Source organism: Chelonia mydas, chromosome 2, assembly GCF_015237465.2.
Source record: "Chelonia mydas isolate rCheMyd1 chromosome 2, rCheMyd1.pri.v2, whole genome shotgun sequence".
In the NCBI taxonomy this organism is placed as follows: Eukaryota; Metazoa; Chordata; order Testudines; family Cheloniidae; genus Chelonia; species Chelonia mydas.
The window spans coordinates 164,265,150-164,288,990 of NC_057850.1; the positions used below are offsets into that span (position 1 = coordinate 164,265,150).

The 23,841-nt window shown below is 42.3% G+C and overlaps 1 protein-coding gene across 1 annotated transcript in view; it reads right to left on the bottom strand.

Moving 5' to 3' along the window:
• Positions 1-23,841, bottom strand: part of ADCY1 (adenylate cyclase 1) — a 222,860-nt gene that overhangs the window by 44,257 nt on the left and 154,762 nt on the right. The window contains exons 8-9 of the mRNA XM_037889968.2: positions 3,688-3,843; positions 211-405 (exon numbers count right to left, since the gene is read on the bottom strand). Coding sequence (XP_037745896.1) covers positions 211-405; positions 3,688-3,843 — 351 coding nt within the window. The remainder of the gene's footprint in view (positions 1-210; positions 406-3,687; positions 3,844-23,841) is intronic.

Consider the following 23,841-nt stretch of genomic DNA (forward strand, 5'->3'; position numbering starts at 1 on the left):
CTTTCCACAGTATGCATCCGATGAAGTGAGCTGTAGCTCACGAAAGCTTATGCTCAAATAAATTGGTTAGTCTCTAAGGTGCCACAAGTACTCCTTTTCTTTTTGCAAATACAGACTAACATGGCTGTTACTCTGAAACTTGTCTAAGAAGGCGCAGTTCCATCTGTCCAATTATCTTTGGTTAATGAACTTATTCAAATTCTCACTTACTTTATGCTCACGTTCAATTTGTTTATACTTGAGGGTAATGAAATTCAAGTCAGCCATCTCGGACTCAGTTTGCCGGGCCTCTATCAAACGGCTGATGTATCTGTTTACTCGAGTTCCTGGAGTGGTGTATACCACATTCGTAGAAAAAGAGGAACGATTCCTGAGTTTTTCAGAGGCTGTCCTTAATGCTCTCCTCTGCAGCAGAAAAGAAAACAGGAGAATGACTGCTATTCACTGCAATGACATTATTCATGACTGAAAATGTCTCATCATTTGTATTGCCAAGTCCCCAGTCAGCATCAGGAATCTGTTCAGCTAAGCAAATACAAATTTGTAGACAAATACAAGGAAAGACATAGTCCTTGCCCCTGTCAAGTTACAGTCTAATTACAAATTAGTTACAATTTCTCAGGTAAAATCCTGGCCCCACTAAAGTCAACGGCAAAACTCCCATTGACTTCAGTGGGGCCATGATTTCACTCCTCATCCTTAAAAATCCCTCTACATATTGTCCTCGACAGCATTCTACTCTGCCACTGTGGTGAAAGCCAGCTCAGCCCAGATCAGAGTGACTTGATCAGCAGAGTAACAAGAAAATTGATCACAGATGAGAAAAACTCATTTTTGTGACTTAGCGGCGACAACTCAAATTAACCCTAGACTGTCCATGCCTCTGAACAGTTTTGCTGTTGAGGACGACGTGGATGGGATAGTATTTGCAAAGCAACTTTTCTTCACCTTCTCCACATCCACATCATAAGACTTTACATAATTTTACACCACAAATTTAGCGACAAATATAGGGCTAATGAAGGACTAATTCCCTTATAATTACATTTCCTCTGTTACCATTTCTCTTGCATTACTCACTCCTCTGGCTGCTGTCCTGCAAGCCTGGGCCTGGCTCCCAGCTCCAGGCGTTGTGACCTGATGCATGGGATGACAGCGCTGATCAGATTCGGCCTGGCTGTGCCCCTGTCATGACCTATACAGAAGGGCTCAACCTGTTTCTACATAGTCAGAAACATACTTCTTTTATGAAACATTTGCAGGTGTCAGGGAAGACCATTTAATGCATTAGGTTATGACTGATCAGCTTGGAAAAAAAACAAAACAGATGTCTACCACCTAGGATATAATAAGAAGAATCTTTGCTGTCCCTTGTTACAAACAGACACAAGGTCTCAGTGCAGTGCTGTCAGTGCTACTTTTTAAAAGGCTATATACCTAGAAAATATCTTTGAGATTTTACAATTCCCTTTCAAAGTCACAGCTCAGGGGACAAAGGTGACCAGCTAAATGTATGCAGAATGAATAGACGTTTCCTTTCTCACTGTGTGTGAAACAGGAATGGCAGCTCTTCTTAAAATCAAAATAAAACACAACACACAAACAAACACAGGTCAGCAGCTAGTTGACTAACACACATAAGCAGACTTCCCTGTAAAGTAGATATGTGAAGCTAGTGATCAGTCAGGAAATACTACAAACCAGTGGCTTGGTTCAGGAGTGGTCCCTGATAAGTACTGGAAGAGATTCCGTAGCATAGATAAAATGTCTTCTCAGTTCTCTCACTGTTTTCTTGTTCTCATATTTATACAATTAGTGCCGGTGGTAAATGCTTATGACACAGCTACAATACCTGCTTGAGTTTTGCCTTTTGAGTCTAATATATTGAATAAGCATGTAACCTGAAGGGCCACTGCATTAACATGTACTTGAAATTCCAGTTAACACACACAAATAGATTACTACTCATTTCAGATGCTTATATTTTGGTGCCTCATAGTTTTGCTTTCTAAACTAAATTTTGCAGGGTGTTTTTTCAATTAAGTGACCAAGGTTTTGTTTGGGTTTTATGTTGAAGAGAATTAAAATGGAGTGAGCTATTAGCCCATAAAATCAGCTACTATCCACATATAACTACTTTTTCATTTATTTTCTAATATGCATTTTACCTCTTTTTTCATGTTACAGACTTTCATGATGTCTCAGGTTTTTGCAAGGTAAAGTATTCTGTCAGAGAATTTTTTTAACTTTATTGTGGCACAGATGCAGATAATACTGGGCCAGCTTCAGAGAGTTTTGAGCTATATATGGCTTTCATGATTTAAGGATTAATGATCTCTGAAGGAAACCAGGAGAGCAGGCTGGTTTGTACAGATTAAACTCTTACATCATGTTCCCTGAGATAAGAGTCCCATCTGAGTTGCAAACACTTGACACACAATTAGGTAAGTTAAAGATAACATTATAGCAGTGACTTTGAATGTTCTGACTTTGTGGAATTTAAGCCAGCTCCCTAACATACTAAGGTTTTGTATGTATACTATGTATACATGCACACACACACAAAAGGCTAAATTTTCACATAACTTTTATAGAATAAACATAGATTTTTCAAAATACTCAAAGAGCATTTAAAAGACGTAATTCAGAGCTATGATGTCATCTGTGAGTTACATGCTATTTCTATGAATGGTAAATAAAGTCTGCAATAAGAGATTTGAGATTTAAACCAAAAAGGGCTGCTTTTTTTACTTTTGTGTTTCTGTCAGTACTGGGAGAAACAAAAAAGTTTCACAAACAGGAAAGTTCTAATACTGCCAGAAAAGAAGATATGAAGTTTCTCAAAATGTATCTCATTTATATCAGAGACAGTCCAAGGCATAGTTCAAATCCCAGGGAATGAACTTCTTGCTCTACTGCAGTTGACATTCAAGCAGCAAACTATGTAACATTGCCACCTATTGGCAAAATAAATGATCTGACAACTCTTCCAATCTTTTGGTTTCAACACCAAATCAGCTTTATGATTCATGGTTACCATTCACGTTTTCATATAGAAATGTATAGGCATACAAATATACTTACTTTCTGTATGCTACTGCATGTACAGTGCTGTCAGCTGAAAACTGTGGAGGACTCCAGGGATTTGCAAAACAGGTTTTGAAATTTCTGCAATGGCCTCAGGGACTCTTTTCTGAAGTACAAGTCCCAGATGGTAGCCACTTGTGAGATGTGTGTGTGCACACAGGTATGGGTGACTCTGCACCTGAGATCTGCTACACTTAAGTTTTGTCTATACTGGGGAAATTCTGCAAAAGTTTTTCCTCATTGCTAGCACCAGTTCAGCTCCAGCACTAGTGGGAACCCTGGGATCCCTAGCACAGACAGGATGCCTGGTGCCATTTGCCTTTTCAAGAGCCAAGTCAATTTACTATGCTCTAATTTACATGGTGCTTGAAATGCACAAATAAGGCATTTGTGGGTGCCTCAGGATTAAAACTGCTATTTTACCTACTGAGCAAAAACCATATTAGCAACAATGGGGAACTTTTTTCTAGACAAGGGTTTATTATATTGACAGCACTTATGTAGTAACAACCTGTTTTGGTTTAGTTTGTGAGACAACATGGAGAAACGTACATTTTAAAAGCACACATTCAAGGACCTCAGAGAATCCTTATTAATTACCTTATCATCATCCTCACATGTCATGACATTGGAGAAAGGTATCTCAGCTTTGAACATCTTACGACAATGCATGAGCTGGACCAGCAGGTAGCAGACTGTTTTGAACTTCATTCTTTTGGCAGGCTTTATGTCTGAGAGAATCAGTCCTGGAAATATCTGTCAGGCAATTAAAAATATGAAAAAGATACACACAGATTTACATACCTACATGCACATATACCGTCCAATGATCAGAATAAGCATGAAAACATTGTAAATGAATATTGTGATCAAACAATGTATTTTATTACACATTTTTTACATTTAGTACCTATTTTCTTGGGGTAGAATACTTCTTTTTATATCTAATATATAGAATATGTTTAACATATTATCTTTAAGCACAACATAACTAATATTTCAAAATTGAGTTTCTATAGAAACTACGAGTACAAAACCCATTAGCAACTGATGTAGAAGAGAGGCATTAGTTGTATTTCTTCTTTTACTTTATACTCATTTGACTTAACCATTTTTTCCTGAAAATAAAAGCAGCACGTAAGAAGTATAAACAATGAGTGAACTTTTCTGTTTATTCCTTTTCTTTTTATAACATTTCTGTCATGTTCTTCTTACCTTCACTCTCTCATTTTATCAACTAGAGTTCTGGCTCCAGGATACAGGCATGCATCCATGGAACCATGATCAAACGGGGAGCTGGGGGACCCAACTATTATACCCCACATCTTGCTTCTTCAAAACTGGGGACATTGAGCCATGGAGAGCAATTCTGGGGTGGATGTTTATGGGTCCACTTCTTTCAGCACACAGGCCCTGATTCAGAAAAATGCTTGCTTAACTTTTAAGCATGTGTTTAACACCCACTGACTTTGATGGAATGTAAGATATGCTTATGTGCTGTTCTTAGATTAGAACCAGGACCAGAACCCCTTCATCTATTTTCAGGAGCCATGCAACCACCTCTGCTTGGATTATTTACGCTTCTGGCATATGTCATCTGTGAATGAGGATCTGCGTGAATTTTGAAAGGCCACACTACCTGCCAGCACTGTAACACAAAGAAGCGTTACACACTCTCATCAAATTACTATGCACCTATTTTAGGAGCAAAAGTGAAGAGACCCAGAGTTCAGTGCATAGTGCTCAGACACCTGAAACATATTCTCAACCCCAAACAAAGCTCAGATCTTTGTCCTTGGGAGCCAAGGAATATGGCCACTGAAATGAGTAAAAAGGATTTGGTTTATAATTGCCATTAAGAGTCGAGAAGTGTGATGGTTGTTTACTGCAGCATAAGGGCTCTACCGCATGCTCACAACTGGGAGTTGCCCATGCCTATCAGGATCCAGGCAAACAATCCCTTACTTCACCAAAATCATTTCTTTTATAGCTCCCCTCTACCTACACCAACCATGGGAAATGTTAGAGAAAATTTTTTGGACAAATTAAAGGGAATCCAAGAAAGTGATTCAGAGGAGTGTGCTGCAGATGAGTGAGAGTCCCAGCACACATGGAGGGCTGAACTTCTCTATCTTGATAGCACAGATCTAATGTACTATGGCAATGTGTCAGCCAGATACAGTATACTAAACGGAAATGTCATCTTGGTTGCAAAAAGTTCTATCCATAAGAGAAAATGTTTAGTCCAGGCTTCCATTATTGGTTTATATCACTTTTTTGGGGAGTGCTCAATTTAATGGTTGGCATTTAGGGTTTGATATCTAATCAACATGATGCAATGGTGTCATCTGCTTTATTACATCAAGTCTTAATGAGCAGGGTAGAAAGGAGGAAGTAAATCAGAATTGTTTGCTCAGATACTAGGGTGAACGTGTACATACTTGGTTATCTGAATTTAGAGCAACTGGGACAAATTTTCCTCAGTTATACACTCTATATTATACACAGAGTAAGTCAGTGTGGAATTTGGCTTTATATCCAGTTTAAAATATATGTATTTAGGTATTGAGAAATGCATTGTATTTTATGGTGCAATACAGAGCTTTTCCTACGGAGTTGTATGGGTACCATTCAGCAGACTACATGTTGCACGGCGACAACCAAACACAGAAATCAATTAGTCTGTTTGAATATCTGCATAACATTTTAATTAATGTGTGACACAACCTGGTATTAAACAGGAAAAAATTCCTGAATGGGCACAATTACTATATTGTGCACCTGAAGGATGATTAAAGTAGATTAATACTATCTGCATTATACAGCACATCTGATAGTTCTTCAATTTAAAGGACACTAGTTTACTGTGCATGTTATTCTGCTATATAAGGAGTTGATTATGTGTAGGTTAGAAATAGTGAAAAAAATCTCTCTTAAGTGGCTTCGCATATAATCTCTCAGTTGAGGAATTTCTGGCAAGTGACTCACTGCTGGAAAGCAATATTCTGCCCAGAGGACATTGTACAGTGACATTCACTTCACTAAATATCTTGAACACATTCCTTAGTTGTTCATACCAAATAAGATATTATTAGGCATAGATAGCCCTTAGGTCAGAATATGGCAAATGGGATCTACCTTCACCCCAATGTTCTGCAAGGCCCCAAGCTAAAACATAGCCTTTGGGTAGCTAGTTGTGATGTTACTGATTAATCCGATCATGTTTTCTTAACACAGCCAAGCTCTTCTAGAAATATAAGTATTTTGCTGCATGCCTTTCTCTAAACCCAACCAAAACGTAGCAGCTTTTTTGGGCAATTAACTCCAGTAGTTTTGCTCTATTTTGCAAGTTGCAGTAATAAAAAGGGAACATATGGAAGGCACAAGGTGAAATAGATCTTAGCATCACCACTGGATCTCAACTCGAAAACAACTAGTCCCCTTTCCTCTGTCTGGCGGACAAAGTCAGACCTCTCACCTGGAAGTCACATTGAGCAGGTCAGTGATTTTGCCGCACATCTTCATTCTGGGGGCGATATTAGGCTGATTCTGAGTTCATCTTCTAGTTAAAGAACGAGAAGCTCCTTTGCAGCTCGGAGTACCCACAAAAGAGAAACGGTAATATAGCTGGGTGCGCTAATGGAAATTTTTGCTAGCAGAGCCAAGAGGGCATGTATGAGAGAGTGGCAAGAACAGGGGCATGGTCTCTCTCCCCCTGGAAGTGCTGGGAGGAGTGTGGTTTGGAGAGTACAGTCTAAACTTCCTTCAGTGTATCAAATCTCCTGTGAACACTATGCTTCTCTGACTGCCCAGAAGCATTATGACTTATAGAAGAATAATGTTGCCTGACAACTTTGCTCAGGAGGTGTACCTCCTCCCTTTCCCCAACTTGGCGATCCCTCAGAAGAACCCTAATGTGTGCAGATAATTTTTAAAAAGGTAACTTCCAGAGTTTATAACAGCTTCTTTAAAATATCTTCAAAGCAGCAGATGGAGCAACCTGTTTATTTACCAGTCATTGGGCATTGTTGGGCTTCTGCTATAACACAGGCAAATGGTCATTGCCAGGAGGGCAGTATTACCTCTTTATGCCACACTTAAATAAAAAAAAAATTAGGCCATCCTTGACAGGCATCCCACTGAACTTGCTCATGGCCTGCTTTATTTTATTTTATTTTATTTTGGCACTTCCTTTTTAAGTGCAGCTGAATTGATGCTCGTTCATTTGCAACATCATTTTAGGAAGGGTTCTTTGGACTAATATAGCCAGCAAATCAGGATAAGAATGGGGATGTTCTATCAGATCCCTACAAAGGGCAGCCAGCCTATTTACAGTTTCGAGAGTGCATTGAAGTATATGGAATACAACAATCATTGATTAAAATTCTGAGAAAACACCCCTCTGTTTGCATCTCTTGTAATACTCTGGTAAAGGAGCCACTGCTGCTTATCTAGGCTCCTCAGAAACAGCATCAGACTGCAGTTCATTTTGCTGTGGTCAGCTAGGGGCATGAAAAAAAATCACAGAAAAGGAGGGTACCGTTGATATTCAAAGTGCATTCACAGAACGCTTCCATGCTGTATTGTGTGTGTGTCTCTTGCTTATGCCTTCAGTCAGTCAGGTCTAAGCTTCTTGGTATTAGCATCTCTCCTGTTATTACTTGCAAGTTACTGAGCTTTCCTGTGGACTTTTGTTATCCTGAGATAAGTGAGCAAGTTTTATTTCAGGTTCGTCTTTTCACAGCTATGGTAATTAGCAATTTTTAGACAAATCTCTCATATGCCATATTATACTTATTTGTAATAATTCCTTTACTAATATACTAAAGTCCATTTTACTTAGTGGTGAAAGAATACAACTTGCATAAGAAAAAAATTCTCCATAGTTCAAACCAGTTTATCTACCTATCTAACACAAATACAGCACATATTTCTAATGGTTGCAAGTGTTAAAAGATTGCTGGGAGACCAATAAAATAGATACAGTCATTCTCTAAGCCCATCACATCTCTCGTCTCCAAGTGCCACATCTTTGGGGGAGTAAAATAAAATGGGAGCAACAGAACATAAAGCAAAGGCCCAAACCCCACTCCCACTCACAGTGATGGAATAATTTCAGATTGGGGGCCATCAGACTGACATTTGTGCATTTCTGTTCCTAGCACCATTCACAGTGACAGCAGGAGTGATACTGAAGCGGTACACCAACACATTTTGCAACAAAAGCATCATTCCCTCGGTGACCCTGGCAGAGCAGGTCAGATCAGGACCATAGGCCAATTCACTTGTGTGTTAGTGTAAATCGAAGGGAGTAACGTTTTAAACTTCATGAAAGCTAGTGGAATGTTACTTGTATTGTTTTCACTTATCTGTTTCTGTTATAATGTAGTAACAAACATTTACATTGTATATACCCGTGTAACTCAATAACCCATCAAAGAATTCTTGTGAAATGCTAATGAAAGAATTTATTGTATAAGGTGCTAATTCCAAAGCAAATGGCCATAGTGATGATGACTGGAGGTCATAAGACTAAGTGCATTCCTCACTCACTGTCATCAAAGGAAAAACCCATGTGGGTAGAGACACTGTCAGCTTGCTTTCTGCATGAAGATACCATAAATATGGAGTCAAAGAAAGATCCTTTATCTCTGACTGTTTGGACTTTTACAGGGAAGTGTACCAGATGCAAACAGAGATCTCCAGAGACAATCTGGGTATCTTGAAAGACTTTTGGGAAACTGGCAGTTTATTACATCACTGCTACTATTTGGAGTTAAAAACTGTGATTCACCTGTACACCTATTTTACTTGCTTTAATCTCTCAATAACTCTCATTCTTTATTCTTAGCTAATAAACTTTTAGTTAATTTACTACAGAATTGGCTGCCAGCATTGTGTTTGGTGTAAGATCCAGAGTACCAACTGATCTGGGGTAAGTGACTGGTCTCTTGGGACTGGGAGAAACCTGATGTGTGATTTTTAGTTGACGTGACCCTTTATCACAAAGTCCAGTTTGTCTGGGTGGCAAGACAGGCTGGGCACTAAGGGGACTGTTTGTGACTCCATGGTAAGACTGGGATAGTGATCCCGGAGTTCACGTGTGGTGCTGGCTTGGTGAAATCTAATTATAGAACCCTGGCAGAGGGGCAGGCGTACTGGCACCTTGGCACGCCGACGGGGTTCCGTGTCCGGCAGACACCATCCAGGAGATCTTGCAGGATGCCACCAAGATCGATGCCTCCCTGCTAGCACCGTGGCAGAAGATAAACGCCCTGAACACCTTCCTGATCCCCCGCATCTCGTTCGTCCTAAGGGGATCCGCCGTGGCGAAGGTACCCCTCAACAAGGCATACAAGATCGTCCGGCAGCTGGTGAAGAAGTGGCTGTTCCTTCCCCAGAGAGCCAGCAACGAGCTGGTCTATATCGCCCACAGGCCTGGCGGTACCAATGTCCCCCGCATGGGTGACCTGTGTGACATCGCGGTGATCACTCAAGCCTTCCACCTGCTGACGTGTCCTGACGCCATGGTAAGGAACATCGCAGCAAACGCCCTCCATGACGCAACAAAGAAGCGGATCGGCAGAGCCCCCTCCAACCAAAACACTGCCAGCTTTCTGAGTGGTTCCCTGGATGGAGAATTCGGACGGGACGGTGGCGACATCGCTTCACTGTGGTCCTGCGCTCGCAATGCCTCGTGTCGCTTGGGGAAGCGCATCGGCTGCTGCTGGGAGTGGTGCGAGGAGCGCCAGGAGCTGGGAGTCCTGGTGCCGCAGATCAGGTCCAACGACAACACCATTGTCACCCTGAGCGCCAGGGGCATGCTGGAGAGGACCCTGAAGGTGGCCATCCACTCGCTGTACATGGAAACCCTAAAGCGTAAACCGGACCAGGGTAAAGCCTTCGAACTGACCAGCAAATGGGATGCCAGCAACCACTTCCTCACCAGGGGCGGCTTCACCCATTTCACCGACTGGCGGTTCATCCTCTGCGCCCGGCTCAATAGCGTCCCGCTCAACGGAGCCATCCGCCACGGGAACCGAGACAAGCGTTGCAGGAAGTGTGGCTACTCCAACGAGACCCTGCCCCACATCCTGTGCAGCTGCAAGCCCCACTCCAGAGCCTGGCAGCTGCGACACAATGCCATCCAGAACCACCTGGTGAAAGCCATCGCACCGCGCCTGGGGGAGGTCGCCGTGAACTGCGCCATCCCCGGTACTGACAGCCAGTTGCGACCTGACGTGGTAGTCACTGAAGAGGCCCAGAAAAAGATCATCCTCGTCGACATCATGGTCTCCTTCGAGAACAGGACCCCGGCCTTCCGCGAAGCCCAAGCTCGTAAGCTGGAAAAATACGCTCCCCTGGCCGACACCCTGAGAGCGAAGGGCTACGAGGTGCAGATGGATGCCCTGATCGTCGGAGCCCTGGGCGCTTGGGACCCCTGCAACGAGCGTGTGCTGCGGACCTGTGGGATTGGTCGATGCTACACACGGCTCATGCGGTGCCTCGTGGTCTCGGAAGCCATCCGATGGTCCAGGGACATCGAACACATCACCGGCCACTGACAGTACCAGGAGGTGTGAGCCGGTATGACATCGTGCATCAACTATGGGAAAGGGACCGAGAGACTTTTTCCATTGGACCATATGAACTGGAATCATAAACTCACTGAACATTAAATCCCACCAAATGAGGGTAGATCCATCCTCATCATTGTAGCCACTCATTATACTCCACACCTGAACATAGCCATTATATGAACAACATACCCCCATAGCTCAATGTCTGTACTTTGACCCATTAAACTTTTACCCCCAATCGGGGAGACTGCAGGTTATGTATTCCTTACGCCACCTGCTCCTAAACCGAATTTCGCACCCCTTGATAATCTTGCAAACTGGATACAATTAATTTAGGCTTGAATAGAAACTGGGAGTGGATGGGTCATTACATAAAGTAAAACTATTTCCCCATGTTTATTCCCCCCGCCCCCACTGTTCCTCAGACGTTCTTGTCAACTGCTGGAAATGGCCCACCTTGATTATCACTACAAAAGGTCCCCCCCCCCCGCCCCCGGCTCTCCTGCTGGTAATAGCTCACCTTAAGTGATCACTCTGGTTACAGTGTGTACGGTAACACCCATTGTTTCATGTTCTTTATGTATATAAATCTCCCCCCTGTATTTTCCACTGAATGCATCTGATGAAGTGAGCTGTAGCTCATGAAAGCTTATGCTCAAATAACTTTGTTAGTCACTAAGGTGCCACACAAGTACTCCTTTTCTTCTTAATAATCTGTACTTTATTCCCTGATAACCAGAAACTTCTATGCCTAAACTCTGTACCATTTTCTTTTTACTTCAACATTATCTTAATAAAATTATTAAATCTGTATACTACCAGCTGGAATATCAGCCCTTGTTTTCTGACAGTCTACACTGAGGTAAGCACTCACAGTTGTGAGCCACTCCAGACAGCGCAACGCCCTTATCTCCTTCTTTGGTCAGTGGTAGCATAGACAGGCTACTCCCAATGCTAGCTGTGTGTTTGGTAGACCTAAAAATAGTGCTCTTCATTGTTAGCATATTTCTGTGTACAGTTTTTTAACTAATATATATACCCTTATAGTGGAAGCTTTGAACTGTAATTATGTCCCTTCACTATGTCAGATCTGCATAAACAGTGGTCAGAATTTTCAAATTTAGGTGGTTAACGTTAGGCATTTAAATTCACATTTAAGTGCTGAAATAAAAGTGATCTGATTTTTCAGAAGTGCTGGACACCCATTTCTCCCACAGACAAGCAGACAATGGGAGCTGTGGGTGCTCAGCTTCTCGGGAAAAAAAAATATCAGACCACATAATTAGGTACCTAACAATGGATTTAGGTGTCTAACTTCAGGAACCTGAGTTTGAATATTTTGGCCTAATGTGTTTGTTTTGTGGCTTCCTCTTTGCTTGTACAGAACACAAGCCTTAAAAATTTCACCTGTGCTGCAGGAAGAGAGTGTCTTTTCTATCGGGACACGCTATTATTCAGTGGAATGCACCTTCCTGCAAGGAAGGTTATCACAATCAAATACAGATGGAAATTTAAGACTCTGTCAGTATATAGATGGACAATCAAAAAAGAAAATAAAATGACTGGAATGCTAATTTTAGTCCTTTTCCTTCTTTCAATTTATTCCCCCCCTCCTCCTGTTCCTTTTTTGTTTGTTTACACATTGCTGACTAGCAATTTTTCAGCTCATCGAGTTCAGATTTTTTATCTATCTATTTATTTATTTTTATTTTAAGAGGAGTGAAAATCTAGTCCCCACCATGGTAAAGTTTCTTTGGTTGGTCTGACAAAAACAACAGCAGCCTGCTGTCAAAAATCCTATTCCAATAACAATCATACACATCAAACAAGCTACACTTGATTAATAAAAGTCACTTGAAAGCCTTTGCAATATAGAATGAAAAGCATCCAGGGACCACATACAGAAAACTAAATGCACTTGCTAAATCTGAAGAATGCAAGGTGCTAACAATGATTCACTGATAAAAGCTGAATTGTAAAAACCATGCAGTAATTGTATATTCTGCCTGTTCTTTGACAAAGCTATCACTCTTTGATATTGAGTGTTAAATTCAATTTCTGGAGGCAGCTTTTAGGGGGGCTACCAAAAAAGTATTGGTAGGCTAACTGAAGTGATATTTTGGGGGTACAGGGATATGGGACCCCTGCTACGTCCTATTAGTTGTTTTTACTGAAAGATGGAGCCAGGAATGGAAGGGTGGAGATCTGAGGGCGGGGGGATACTATGATGAAACGAGGAGAGAAAACTTGAATTCTCTACCCCCTCATACATGAATTTTCAGTCTTTTTCATACTGTAATCCCACACTCAGGTACCTGTAATCCATCCTTTGTACTAGTTTTCACACTGCAGTGGGAATTAGCGCAAGGCTTTAGTGTCTGCTTTCAGTATCTTTTTATGTGCACATGTGACTAAGGAAACTGTTTCAGATGAAAACCAGAGAAAGAGAATGAAAGCAGATTCCTGACTATTATATTTGGACCCAGCAGAGGAGACAGAAACACAGCTCTATCCCGTGCTTGCTTTATTGTTCTTTCAGCAAAACTGAAACCAACATGAAAGTGAGGCTTTGCACTGGGTGGGATAGGGGAGTGCTCAAATATTTCAAGGGACAGAACGTCACTTTTGTACACCCTATTTAAAACTTTTTTCCCAAATATATATACATAATCACTTACATGGCTAACATAAAACACGATCTAGCCTAACTAAAAGTTGTGGGTAGACTACCAGAGATTCTCAAATGGCAAGGGATTATACTGCCCTGAAATAGCAACTCACTACCATATAAGATGAGGCACACAACTGGTTTTCACACTCTCTTGGGATAATGTGGTGATGGTTGAGTGACAGTGTCCTGAACAACAGGAACAGTCAGTGGTAAGGAATCTAGTATGGCTCTAGTATGGAATCAGAGCCCTGTGATCCCTTTGGGTACAGATGCACTTCTCCTCATATATGGTGTGAGCTGTGGCAACCTGCTGCAAATAATCCTTGCACCAGTCAACACAGCTGTCCCTGACACAGTGAAGGGCAGCTGGAGTACATGCGAGTTCAATAAGAGAATACAGTTCTGTGGGGGAAAAAACCACATAAAATGACACATTTACTTTGTCAGTACTTATGTCTGCTTATTATAGTGCAGTCCTAGCTGAAGCACACTGACAGTATATCCCCACTGGTTCTGAGGGCAGAGTTAAGGTTGCATGGCATAGCTTGTATGGCATAGCTTGTGTGTACCGTAACTCTGTATTTCCTGGGTTTTAGAGATTTAAGTACAGGTGCACTCGACAATCAGGAAGTAGATGGTCATACTTAACTCTGCACTAATGACATTTTGGGACAGTGAATATTGCCTAACATTTACCCCTGTAAGACTCTGTTTTCAGTTACTTATAATTTTCCCAAGTTTTAACTGTTTGGACTGAAATTTTCCATATGGGGAGTCTGACTTAGGTCGAGTATTTTTGTAAAGTTTGGACAAGTTCAACAACACTGGTTCAGTCATTTTTGAGAACAGGGCTGGAGAAAACAGATTGTTTTGCCAATGTGAATTTCTTTTTACAACTGTTTAATTGACAAGCTCTAGCACCCCATGCTTTGTAGTGGAGACTTTAAATTTGGCTGGGGTCAGAGAGATGCTTTTTCCCCCCATCCCTGTAAAAATCCACTCACATTTGGCAGTTATAAGCCTCTGAAAACTGCCATTTGCACATGCCCGGTAGAGGTTTGCTAGAAGTTGGCTGCTAAAGAGTGTCTGCGTGCATGAGCATGCTCCAGCCCAAACTGGCACAGATGAGCAAGATTTTCTGTGCGATTTTCTTCTCTTAGAGGCTGGACACTGGAACTGAGAACAGGGAGAGTCTCTCCACTGTGCACTCAATGCCACCCGATGATCCAGGCAGCCTGGAGGAGGAGGAAGCATCCCACATCAAATGCAGAGGAGGACAGGACAGACTGAAGTCATAAGAACATATGAACAGCCATATTGGATCAGATCAAAGGTCCATCTAGCCCAGTATCCTGTCTTCTGACAGTGGCCACTGCCAGGTGCTTCAGAGGGGATGACCAGAACAGGTAATCATTAAGTGATCCATCCCTTGTTGCTCATTCCCAACTTTTGGCAAACAGAAGCTAGGAACACCATCCCATCGAGATAAATAGGCGTTGTAGTTTTTCGTGTATTACTGAACTTATAGTGTGTGTGTTGTCATTAATGTATCATATTTGACAATTCATGTTACGCGGCCTATCGTAAAATGTTTGTTTTGGGCTTTGTGGAAAACGGCTAATACAGAACTTGCTTTTGGGTGACATTGGTGAACTGTTTGTAGCAAATAAGTGAACAGACATAGCCTGTTTTTACTTTTTGTGAGTTATCTACAGACAGGCTTTGATTTTTTAAAAATATGCTATTTATTCAAAATTATCTGGTGAATGCTTTATGCAAACATGTATCAGCCTATCAGCTAGTCCAAACTATTTGATTATATCTTCAAATATTTACTATTCTTCATTAGTAGTGTATGCCTGGTCATCTAAGTTACCAGGTGTTTGTATTTCTGCTCTCTCTGAGAGGATGACAGTGTTCTGAACAGGAGATTTTTAAGATGGTTACCATAAAGAATTCTGACATGAACTTTTGCACAAATATACATTTGCATGAGTACTTCCCAGACTTGCAGCTTCCCCACAATATTTCATTTTCTTTCTGAATGTTAATTGAAAAAACAAATACTAAACTTGTTTATTTCATATTGTTTGCACATCACAAAATAAGCCGCATAATATCCCCCTGATTTCCTCTTCACCCTTCCTAATTTCTTAGAGCCCAATCCTGTAATCTGTGTGTGTGTCACTCCCATTGAAGTCAATGGGAGTTTTATGTGAAGATAGATCTCACAATGGCCTAGACAGAACATTTCAATAAAATATCAAAAATGTCTGTGTTCTTCACATAAGAGTGGGAAATATACTGAATGCTGATAGAATCTGAAGTCTGCTCTGTGCTATAATATGCAACGTTTGCTCTGTGCTCATTCCCGGTTAGGGTGACCAGATAGAAAGTGTGAAAAATCGGGACGTGATTGGGGGGTAATAAGCGCCTATATAAGAAAAAGCCCCATATATCAGGACTGTCCTTATAAAATCGGGACATCTGGTCACCCTATTCCCAGTAGCGGATTTCGAATTAGTGGGTCCCTGTGTGCAGCTCCATTTTCGGGCCCCCCCTCAGGACCCAGCCAAGAAAAAGAACATTCTCTTTCCCCTGCCCCATTTTTCATTCTTTTTTTCTTCATCATCCTCCTATATTATAAATAGTGGGAAGTAAATGAAAATAAAGTGAGGATCCTTGATTGGGGCAGGAGGGGGTGCGGTCTCCGGTCTCCGGAAGGAAGTTTGGTTGCTGGATGCGGGCTCTGGGCTGGGGTGAGGGGTATGAGGTACAGGCACTGGGCTGGAACAGAGGGTTGGGGTGCAGGAGGGAGGCAGGGGGGAGGCGCTTAACTCGGACAGCACGGCTCCCAAAACGACTGGCACACACACCCTTCTGGCAGCGGCTCCTAGGCGGGGGGAGTCAGGGGGTCTCCATACACCACTGCCCGCAGGTGCTGCCCCTGCAGCTCCCATTGGCACTCAGGGTGGGGATAGCACACAGAGATCCTGCCCCCCCAAAGGGCCGCAGGGACATACCAGCCGCTTCCAGGAGTGAAGCGGCATGGAGAGAGGCACAGTGGGCAGGGAGCTGCCTTAGCCCTGCTGCTGGCACATCTCTGTGTACTGCCCGGGGCGGGGGCAGTGCACGGAGCTGCCTCCCACCCCCCACCAGGGGCGTGCAGAGACGTGCCAGCAGCTGGCCACTTCCGGGAGCAGCGTAGACCCCCGGCCATGGCATACAGGCGGCCTGCCTGCCTGAGTCCTGCTGCACCCTTGGCCGGGACTCGGGGGCAGGTTGTCAGATATTTTTCCTGCATTTTGGGGGCCCCATACCACCGCATGGGTCGTTTCATGGTAAATCTGCTCCTGCTCATTCCAAGCTGAACAAAACCATCAAATCAGTTGCAGATAAGATACATTAAACTACATTCATTGTTTAGTGGTGGGAAGGCATAGGGCTCAGTACAACAGACAGGGACAGGTCCTCAGCTGATGTAAACTAGCAAAGCTCCAGTGAAGTCCCTGAAGCTACACTGATTTACGCCAGCTGAGGCTATTGCACTGTGTCAAAAATAGTGTTCTGATATTCTTCTGAGTCGTCAGAATTCTATACAAGCTGTTTACTTTCCAGCCACTCACTTCGTGACAGGATTGCGACTGCAGGAAGTTTAAAATCACATCTGTTGATGTTAGAGGAAACAACAGGGTAGGACAGTGATGTGACAGCCATCAACGCTTCTCCTGCAGCTGCTGTCACACATTTTAAAACGAATTCCAGGGTACTGAATTTCTGCCTATTACATCACAAGTCAAAGAAATTAATTGATCACCTTTTGAGCTATCAAATGCAATTGCGGTTTACAGTAAGTTTACCTCAAGAGGTGTACTGTAGTTAATTGCTCTGGATCTCTCCAACACTCAAGCCAGCTGGTAAATTTTAAGCATTTAGTGCTATATATTCCAAAAGACGATCCCACCGTATCTCATATGGAGAAGAATCCTCTACTTGAGTGTTTTGAATAGGTCTCTCCTAAAACAAACAATTATTGATTTCCTCTTTATTTGCAGATACATCATTGGTAGCAGGGTTTGGCTGGAATAGCTCCTAGATTAGAGAAACATAGGAAGTGTAGTTCTCTGTAGTAGAAAGTGTTTTGTAAATGATTTCCTTCACCAGAGTAGACCAGATTAGTAACAGAGATCCAGAATCCATCTAGCTCTCACTTCCTCCTGTCAGGAATCCTACCCGCTGGACTTCAGAGAGATTAATGAGGGACTAGTGAAATGCACAAGTATAAGCTAAGCACTATTCACTCACAAGAAAGCCAAAATCCATGCTCTATGTGATGATGAGATCCATGTACGTTAACTTGCTGCCCCAAAACGAAATCAAAAGGGAGAAAAAATAGGAATTGGTCACTGTCCTGAAAGGCAGCAGGAAGAATCACCTGACACACCTCACCCTCAGTTATGAGCACGTAAAACTGTCACAATACCAGGCCTGACTATTGAAGGACCTTAGATACTCATTTGCATGAGTAGGCCCTTATATCTGTGCATAGTCCTACAGAAATGAATGGACTTTCCACAAGAACAAGGGCTCTCCTGCACAGATCCCTTCACTGAATCAGGGTCTTCATTGTAATACTCTTTTAGACAGGGTCTAGTAAGCTGTGCATGTGTTTACAATTAAAAGTGCACATAACTGCCTTGTGAATATATAATTTTTACTGTTTCCCTATACTAATTTCAGTCACACGTCATATTAATAGAATATTTTAAATGATTAGTAGATGTTGTAAGCATGTTACAGAAATGAGTAGCATGTGTTATGGATGAACATTAAAGTCATCCTATCAGAGAGCAGAAATAACCACCACCTGGTTTAGGTGACCAGTCACACACCACAAATAAAGAATAGCAAATATTCAAAGGCAATTCAAATTGTTTGTTAATAATCCATAAGCACATTAGTAGGTATTATAGACAGCTGTAAGAAAGCTATTCACCTGCTGGACTCTAACAATTCATTACAATTTAATAATTATTAATTAAAACATCCATGATGTATTTATTAACCCTTTATAAACTATTTAGAAATGTACATTTGTATTTAGGTATGACCATTATAATTTTAGTATCACTTCCATGGGTATAACTCTCTCGTTTTGTTTTTTTTTTACCGGTGTTCCATAGAATCATTTGGCCTCTTCTGTTTGTCAGGGTTATCTGTCTTTCCCAAAAAGTACTGAATCAAGCAGGAGAACTTAGCCAGTCAAACAGTGACACTGATGGCACGTACCATCCAGGTGACCGCAGAAGTTGAGACTTCCTGGGATAACTTTTTGTACGTTTCTGGACTCATTACATCATCAAATGTGTTTTGTTGTTTTCTTAGCATGTGAGATAATGAGGCTTCTTAAGAGGCATGAAAAGAACTAACACAATGGCTACAAAGGAAGTATACCTAAGACCATAACTGTCTGGATATTACCAAGGCCAAAGACCAAACCTCATAGATGTAAATGTGCCAACTACAGCTGGGAGCCAGCCGGAATCCACGTTTCAGCTGTACAAATGAAGCAATGATGCTTTGACTAACTGGCTGTGGTGGTTATGAGGACCAGTGAATCAGAGAATGCAGTCCGGTGAAACAAAGGAAGCTAGTCACACGTTAAAATTTAATTTTGAATGCAGAACAACATTACAGTTGGAACAGTATAAGACAGGAAAGTTACTAGGGTAATTATCAGATCCAGAGACTTAACTGGGGCGGGGCAGACATACGGAGCTCTTGCAGGGAGCTCCACTGCTGCTAGGGACTGGCCTGGAATTTTCTACAGGGAGTTGAAGTACAGTAACATCAGCAGTACCTCAGAAGGCCAAAAACATCTTGACAACTGTGCCCATGTGTCTCAAGTTGAAAGCTCAATACTTAAGCCAAAATTTTAATTTGGCTTTAGAGGGAAAGGTCCGTGCTCAGCACCATTGAAAATCAGATGAATTATTTAGGTGGGTTTAGGAGCCTAATGTTAGGTCACCAAGTTTGACAGTGTTGGCTATAATGCTTGCTGATTAAAAACAACAACTATAATTAACCAAACCCTAAAACGTAATCTCACGCTTCCATGGAAATAATAATTGTAATGAAGCAAAACATAAAATAAAAAATGACTCAGTGGCTTTCCAATAAGCACCTCTCCACTTGCTAATGTGCATTTTAATCACACCAGACCTCTAGAGTTGGATGTTAATGGGCCTCAAATAAAAGATTAAAAAGTTGTGAATATTTTATAATCTGTTCTCATTTAAAGTGCAACTGGTACATGAAAGGGCTTTTGTGTGTTATTATTCTCATTCTTGGCTTACAAAATCATTGTGATGATAGATCGTTCCGACTGACCAGATTTTGAAGAAAGTAGGGAATATATCTTCCTCTTAATTAAAACAAAATATTCCAAACTGCTCCTATTTACCTTTCAAATTGAACAGATTCTTGGCCATCTGTTGCTGATAACATTGATTTTCATTCCTCTTGGCATCGTACCTGCTAAAGTCAGTTCATATTAATGTCAGAGATGATGCATAAAGAATAAAAAATGTGACCATGTTTCAGCGATTGAGGCTCAGGAGGAAGGAATACAATATTAAACCAGTGGACATCTGAACTCAGCTAAACTTATCAGATTTTGTCCAAGCTTCAGGGACAGTCTTCCCTGTATCTGTCTCTAGAGATTTAGTGGTTGATTCAAGAGGGGTGGGGACACTATGTGCTTTGTGTTGAATGTAAAGATAATATAAAACATTTTTTGTCAATGTTTTATGGTCCAGTGATAAGTATGCAAGTATACAATGACTATGGAAAGGTTTGATATGCTGTGATGAACTGCAAAGTGACACATTGATTGATCTGTGAGCCCAGTGGAGAAGTCAGTCGATACCAGTAAAATTCATGAAGTGTTTTTCTGCCAGTTTCACAGACACTCCATTGATGCATACCAGAGAGCTAATGTTATTAGCTAAGTTGTACAGCAACATCTGGCACTTCCATAAATCAATCAGTGACACAATAATGGGGAAGGTACCATTAGCTTTTTGCAGCTGATGACAAGCTAATCATTAGCTTCTCGCTATTCAACACACCCCTTGCAAATATAAAGAACCATGTGCTCACTTATTATTAGCCCTTCATCCTTGCAAATAAAATGCATGTTGACCTGGTTACCATAATATTTAAAATGGTTTCAACTCCTAAATTTTGCTTTGCCAACTCCTCCCTCCTGTTTTCATTTGTGCATCAAGTTAGCTTGCTCTTCTCCTTTAAGTCCCTTCTAAAAGCTCACTTCTTTTAGTTAGCCTTTCTTCTTCCAAACCACCACCATCAACATAATAAATTAGAGATATAATGCACCAGAAGTTATATTAAAATAATGGAGGAAAAAAATCTATAACCAAGAAGCAGCATTTCTAGCCTAAATAATTCCTCCTCCTGCCCCTTCCTGTGTCTCTATATTGTTTAATTTAGGGACTAATCCTGCTTCTATGGAAGCCAAAGGTAGAACTCCCTCTAGCTGGGGGAGCAAGATCCAGCCCCTTGGTTGTAAAGGGGCACGAACTTCACCGCAAGTTTATATCGGACCAACAACCGAAACAGAAAAGGCCTCTTAGGAAAGATAGGAATTGCTATATTGGATCAGACCAGTACCTCATCTAATTTAGTAATCTCTCTTCAACAGTGTCCAATATGCTTCAGAGAATGTGCATAACCCCTACAACCACCATCCGGGATAACCAGCCTTGAAGGAAAGCTTCCTCCAAACCCCCAATACTAAGAGGGTGGCTAATGCCCTGAATCGTGGGGACTTATATCTCTTCCACATCTCATTTATTTTTTCATATTTGCTCTTATAACTCTGGGTTACACATATAAACATCCAGTGCCAAATAAAAACTTGTTAGGACAGACTAGGAGGGCCAGGTGTGAGGAGGTCTGTATCCTAAGTTGTCTGATGAGGTGTGATGGGGCGCACTCACCCAGCACTGAACAAGGAAGGGTTAACCGAGTCCAGAAACCAAACAGGTCCATCCGGTTTTGTATTGACTTTAGAAAGGTGAACGATATATCCTGATTTGATGCCTACCCGATACTGCGCGTCGACGAACTGCTCAAGAGGTTAGGGGGAGCCAAGTTCCTATTGACTTTGGATCTCACCAAGGGGTATTGGCAAGCCCCTCTGACCCTGAACTCATGCTCGAAGATGGCCTTCCCAACCCCCTTTGGCCTGTATCAATTTATAACCATGCCGTTTGGGGTACATGGGGTAGCAGCCACCTTCCAGCAACTCATGAATTGGATATTACAACCCCATGGGCAGTACACCACCGCTTATATCAATGACATTGTCATATATAGCACCATCTGGGAAGACCACCTTCAACACCTCTCTAAGGTGATACACATGCTCAGGGAGGCTGGACTCACGAATCCAACAAAATGCCATCTTGGGCAGAACCAAGTAACATACCTAGGTTATACTGTTGGGGGCAGAGAGCTGCGACCCTTTACAAGCATTGCAGGACTGGCCTGTGCCGACAACCAAGAGACAGGTGCAGCAATTCCTTGGCCTAGCCGGATAATGCCGGTGTTTTGTACTGGATTTTGTGAATTTGGCAGTCCCCCTGACTGACTTGATGAAGAAATCACAATCCCAGAGAGTTCAATGGTCTAGGGAGTGTGAGACAGCCCTGCTAAGAGGGGCAAACCTATTGACTCTGGCCACCGTTCTGCACTGCCCGGCTAACAGAGGCGGATGCAGTGAATTTGGTCCCCAGGCCTTGCTGCCCTGCAGACCAGGGCAAATACATTGACTTTGGCCATTGGGCCATACTGCCCTGGTAAGTGGGCCTAATACATTGACTTTGGCCATTAGGCCTCATTGCCCTGCTAGCAGAGGCGAGTATATTGACTCTGGCTACGGAGACATAGACGTAGGTTACATACACCCTGCCCCCGCACGCTAAGGGAAACGAGGTGCACTCTCCCTGCACTGGATGGGGGTCTCCCTTACCCCGTCACACGTGGACAAAAAGTACCAAAGCTCCTTTTGGCCTGTAAACATGTTATGGAAAGGTGGTACAAACTGGATGTGTTTAAACTGTGAACAGGAAATTTCAAGGCTTCTAGTGAGGTCACAAATACTTTTAGTAACAAACCAAGACACCAGGATGAGAGGAAGCTGTTGTAAAGGGAACCACTGGATAGCTGTTTTGACTGGTTAGTTCTTATGGGATGGGCTTCAGGCTTTGTTTTTGGGGAATGCTTGTCAATCTGTTTTAAAGGGAAGGAGCGAGGGGCGGAAGGAGAAAGGTGTTACTACATATCAGCCAGCTTCAATATCATGTTTGTCACCAGCCCTGCCCTGCTGAGGTCCAGGAATTTCTCATCACAGCACTGGACCTCCACTTTCCTTTCCCCAAAGACCTGGCAAAGAGAGGGAACCAGATTACATCAGTGTCTCCATCAGAATCAGCTCAATTGTTAGCAACATCAGAGATGTGAAGTGAAGGCTCCTGCTATCATGCCTTCCCTAGGGTGTTAATTTCCTCCCCACCTTATCTTACCTCCCTAACATTCAGTGTTGGCCTTCTATGAGGGGTGGAAAAAAAAAGGTCAGGAAAGCACAAGTGCCTCTTCCTTGCACACAAGCCAGCTCCTCACCACCCCTCCCCCGACCTCTCAACAGATCCGGCAGGGGGCAGAGGAGGGGAACAGAGATAGGGGGAGCAGAATTTTGGGAAGGCCATGGATTAGAGTGGGGATACTGAGGGCATGTAGGGACTGTGGCTGAGGTGGATGAATGAACAGGGGCAATGAATCTGAGGCCTCAGGAACAGCTCGGCTCATCAGGAGGAGGAGAATGAACACACTGGGAGAGTATTGAGTATTTGCTGTGCTACCCTTATAAGATTTGTTCTAAGGCAGCTTGAATGATTAGCAAACACTGATGCAATGGTATATGGACTCAAAATCAGGCTGGTTAACTCCAGCCTCTTCCCCTGACCTAGATAACTAGGCCTGTGCTGTAGAGCTCACAGTACAACTTTTTCAAACTCCCACGGTATGTTAGGTCAATTATGGCTGAGTTCATTTCACTTACTTTTCTGCTGCAGGCAAGACATGACTGTAATCACTATTTTTGCTGCTTCTATCCCCTGGGGACTCCTTCAGGCCTAGTAAATGGGCCATTAGTATCACACATTATTGTAGGAACAGTTAGGGGAGCATGATCAGGAATGTAAACATGTCCAAACGTGGACATGGGAGAGGGGAGAATGACCAAAAAAAAAAAAAAAAAAAAAAAGAAGAGTACAAAGATGGAAGGTTTGATGTTCAGAAATGCTTATATAAAAGAAAAGAGGGAGAGAAGAATGAACTTCAGTCACTTGGGTGATATTTTGTCACATATGATTTTAGACAGTACAATTGCAGGGTTTGAATGAACCATCTGCTTTTCTG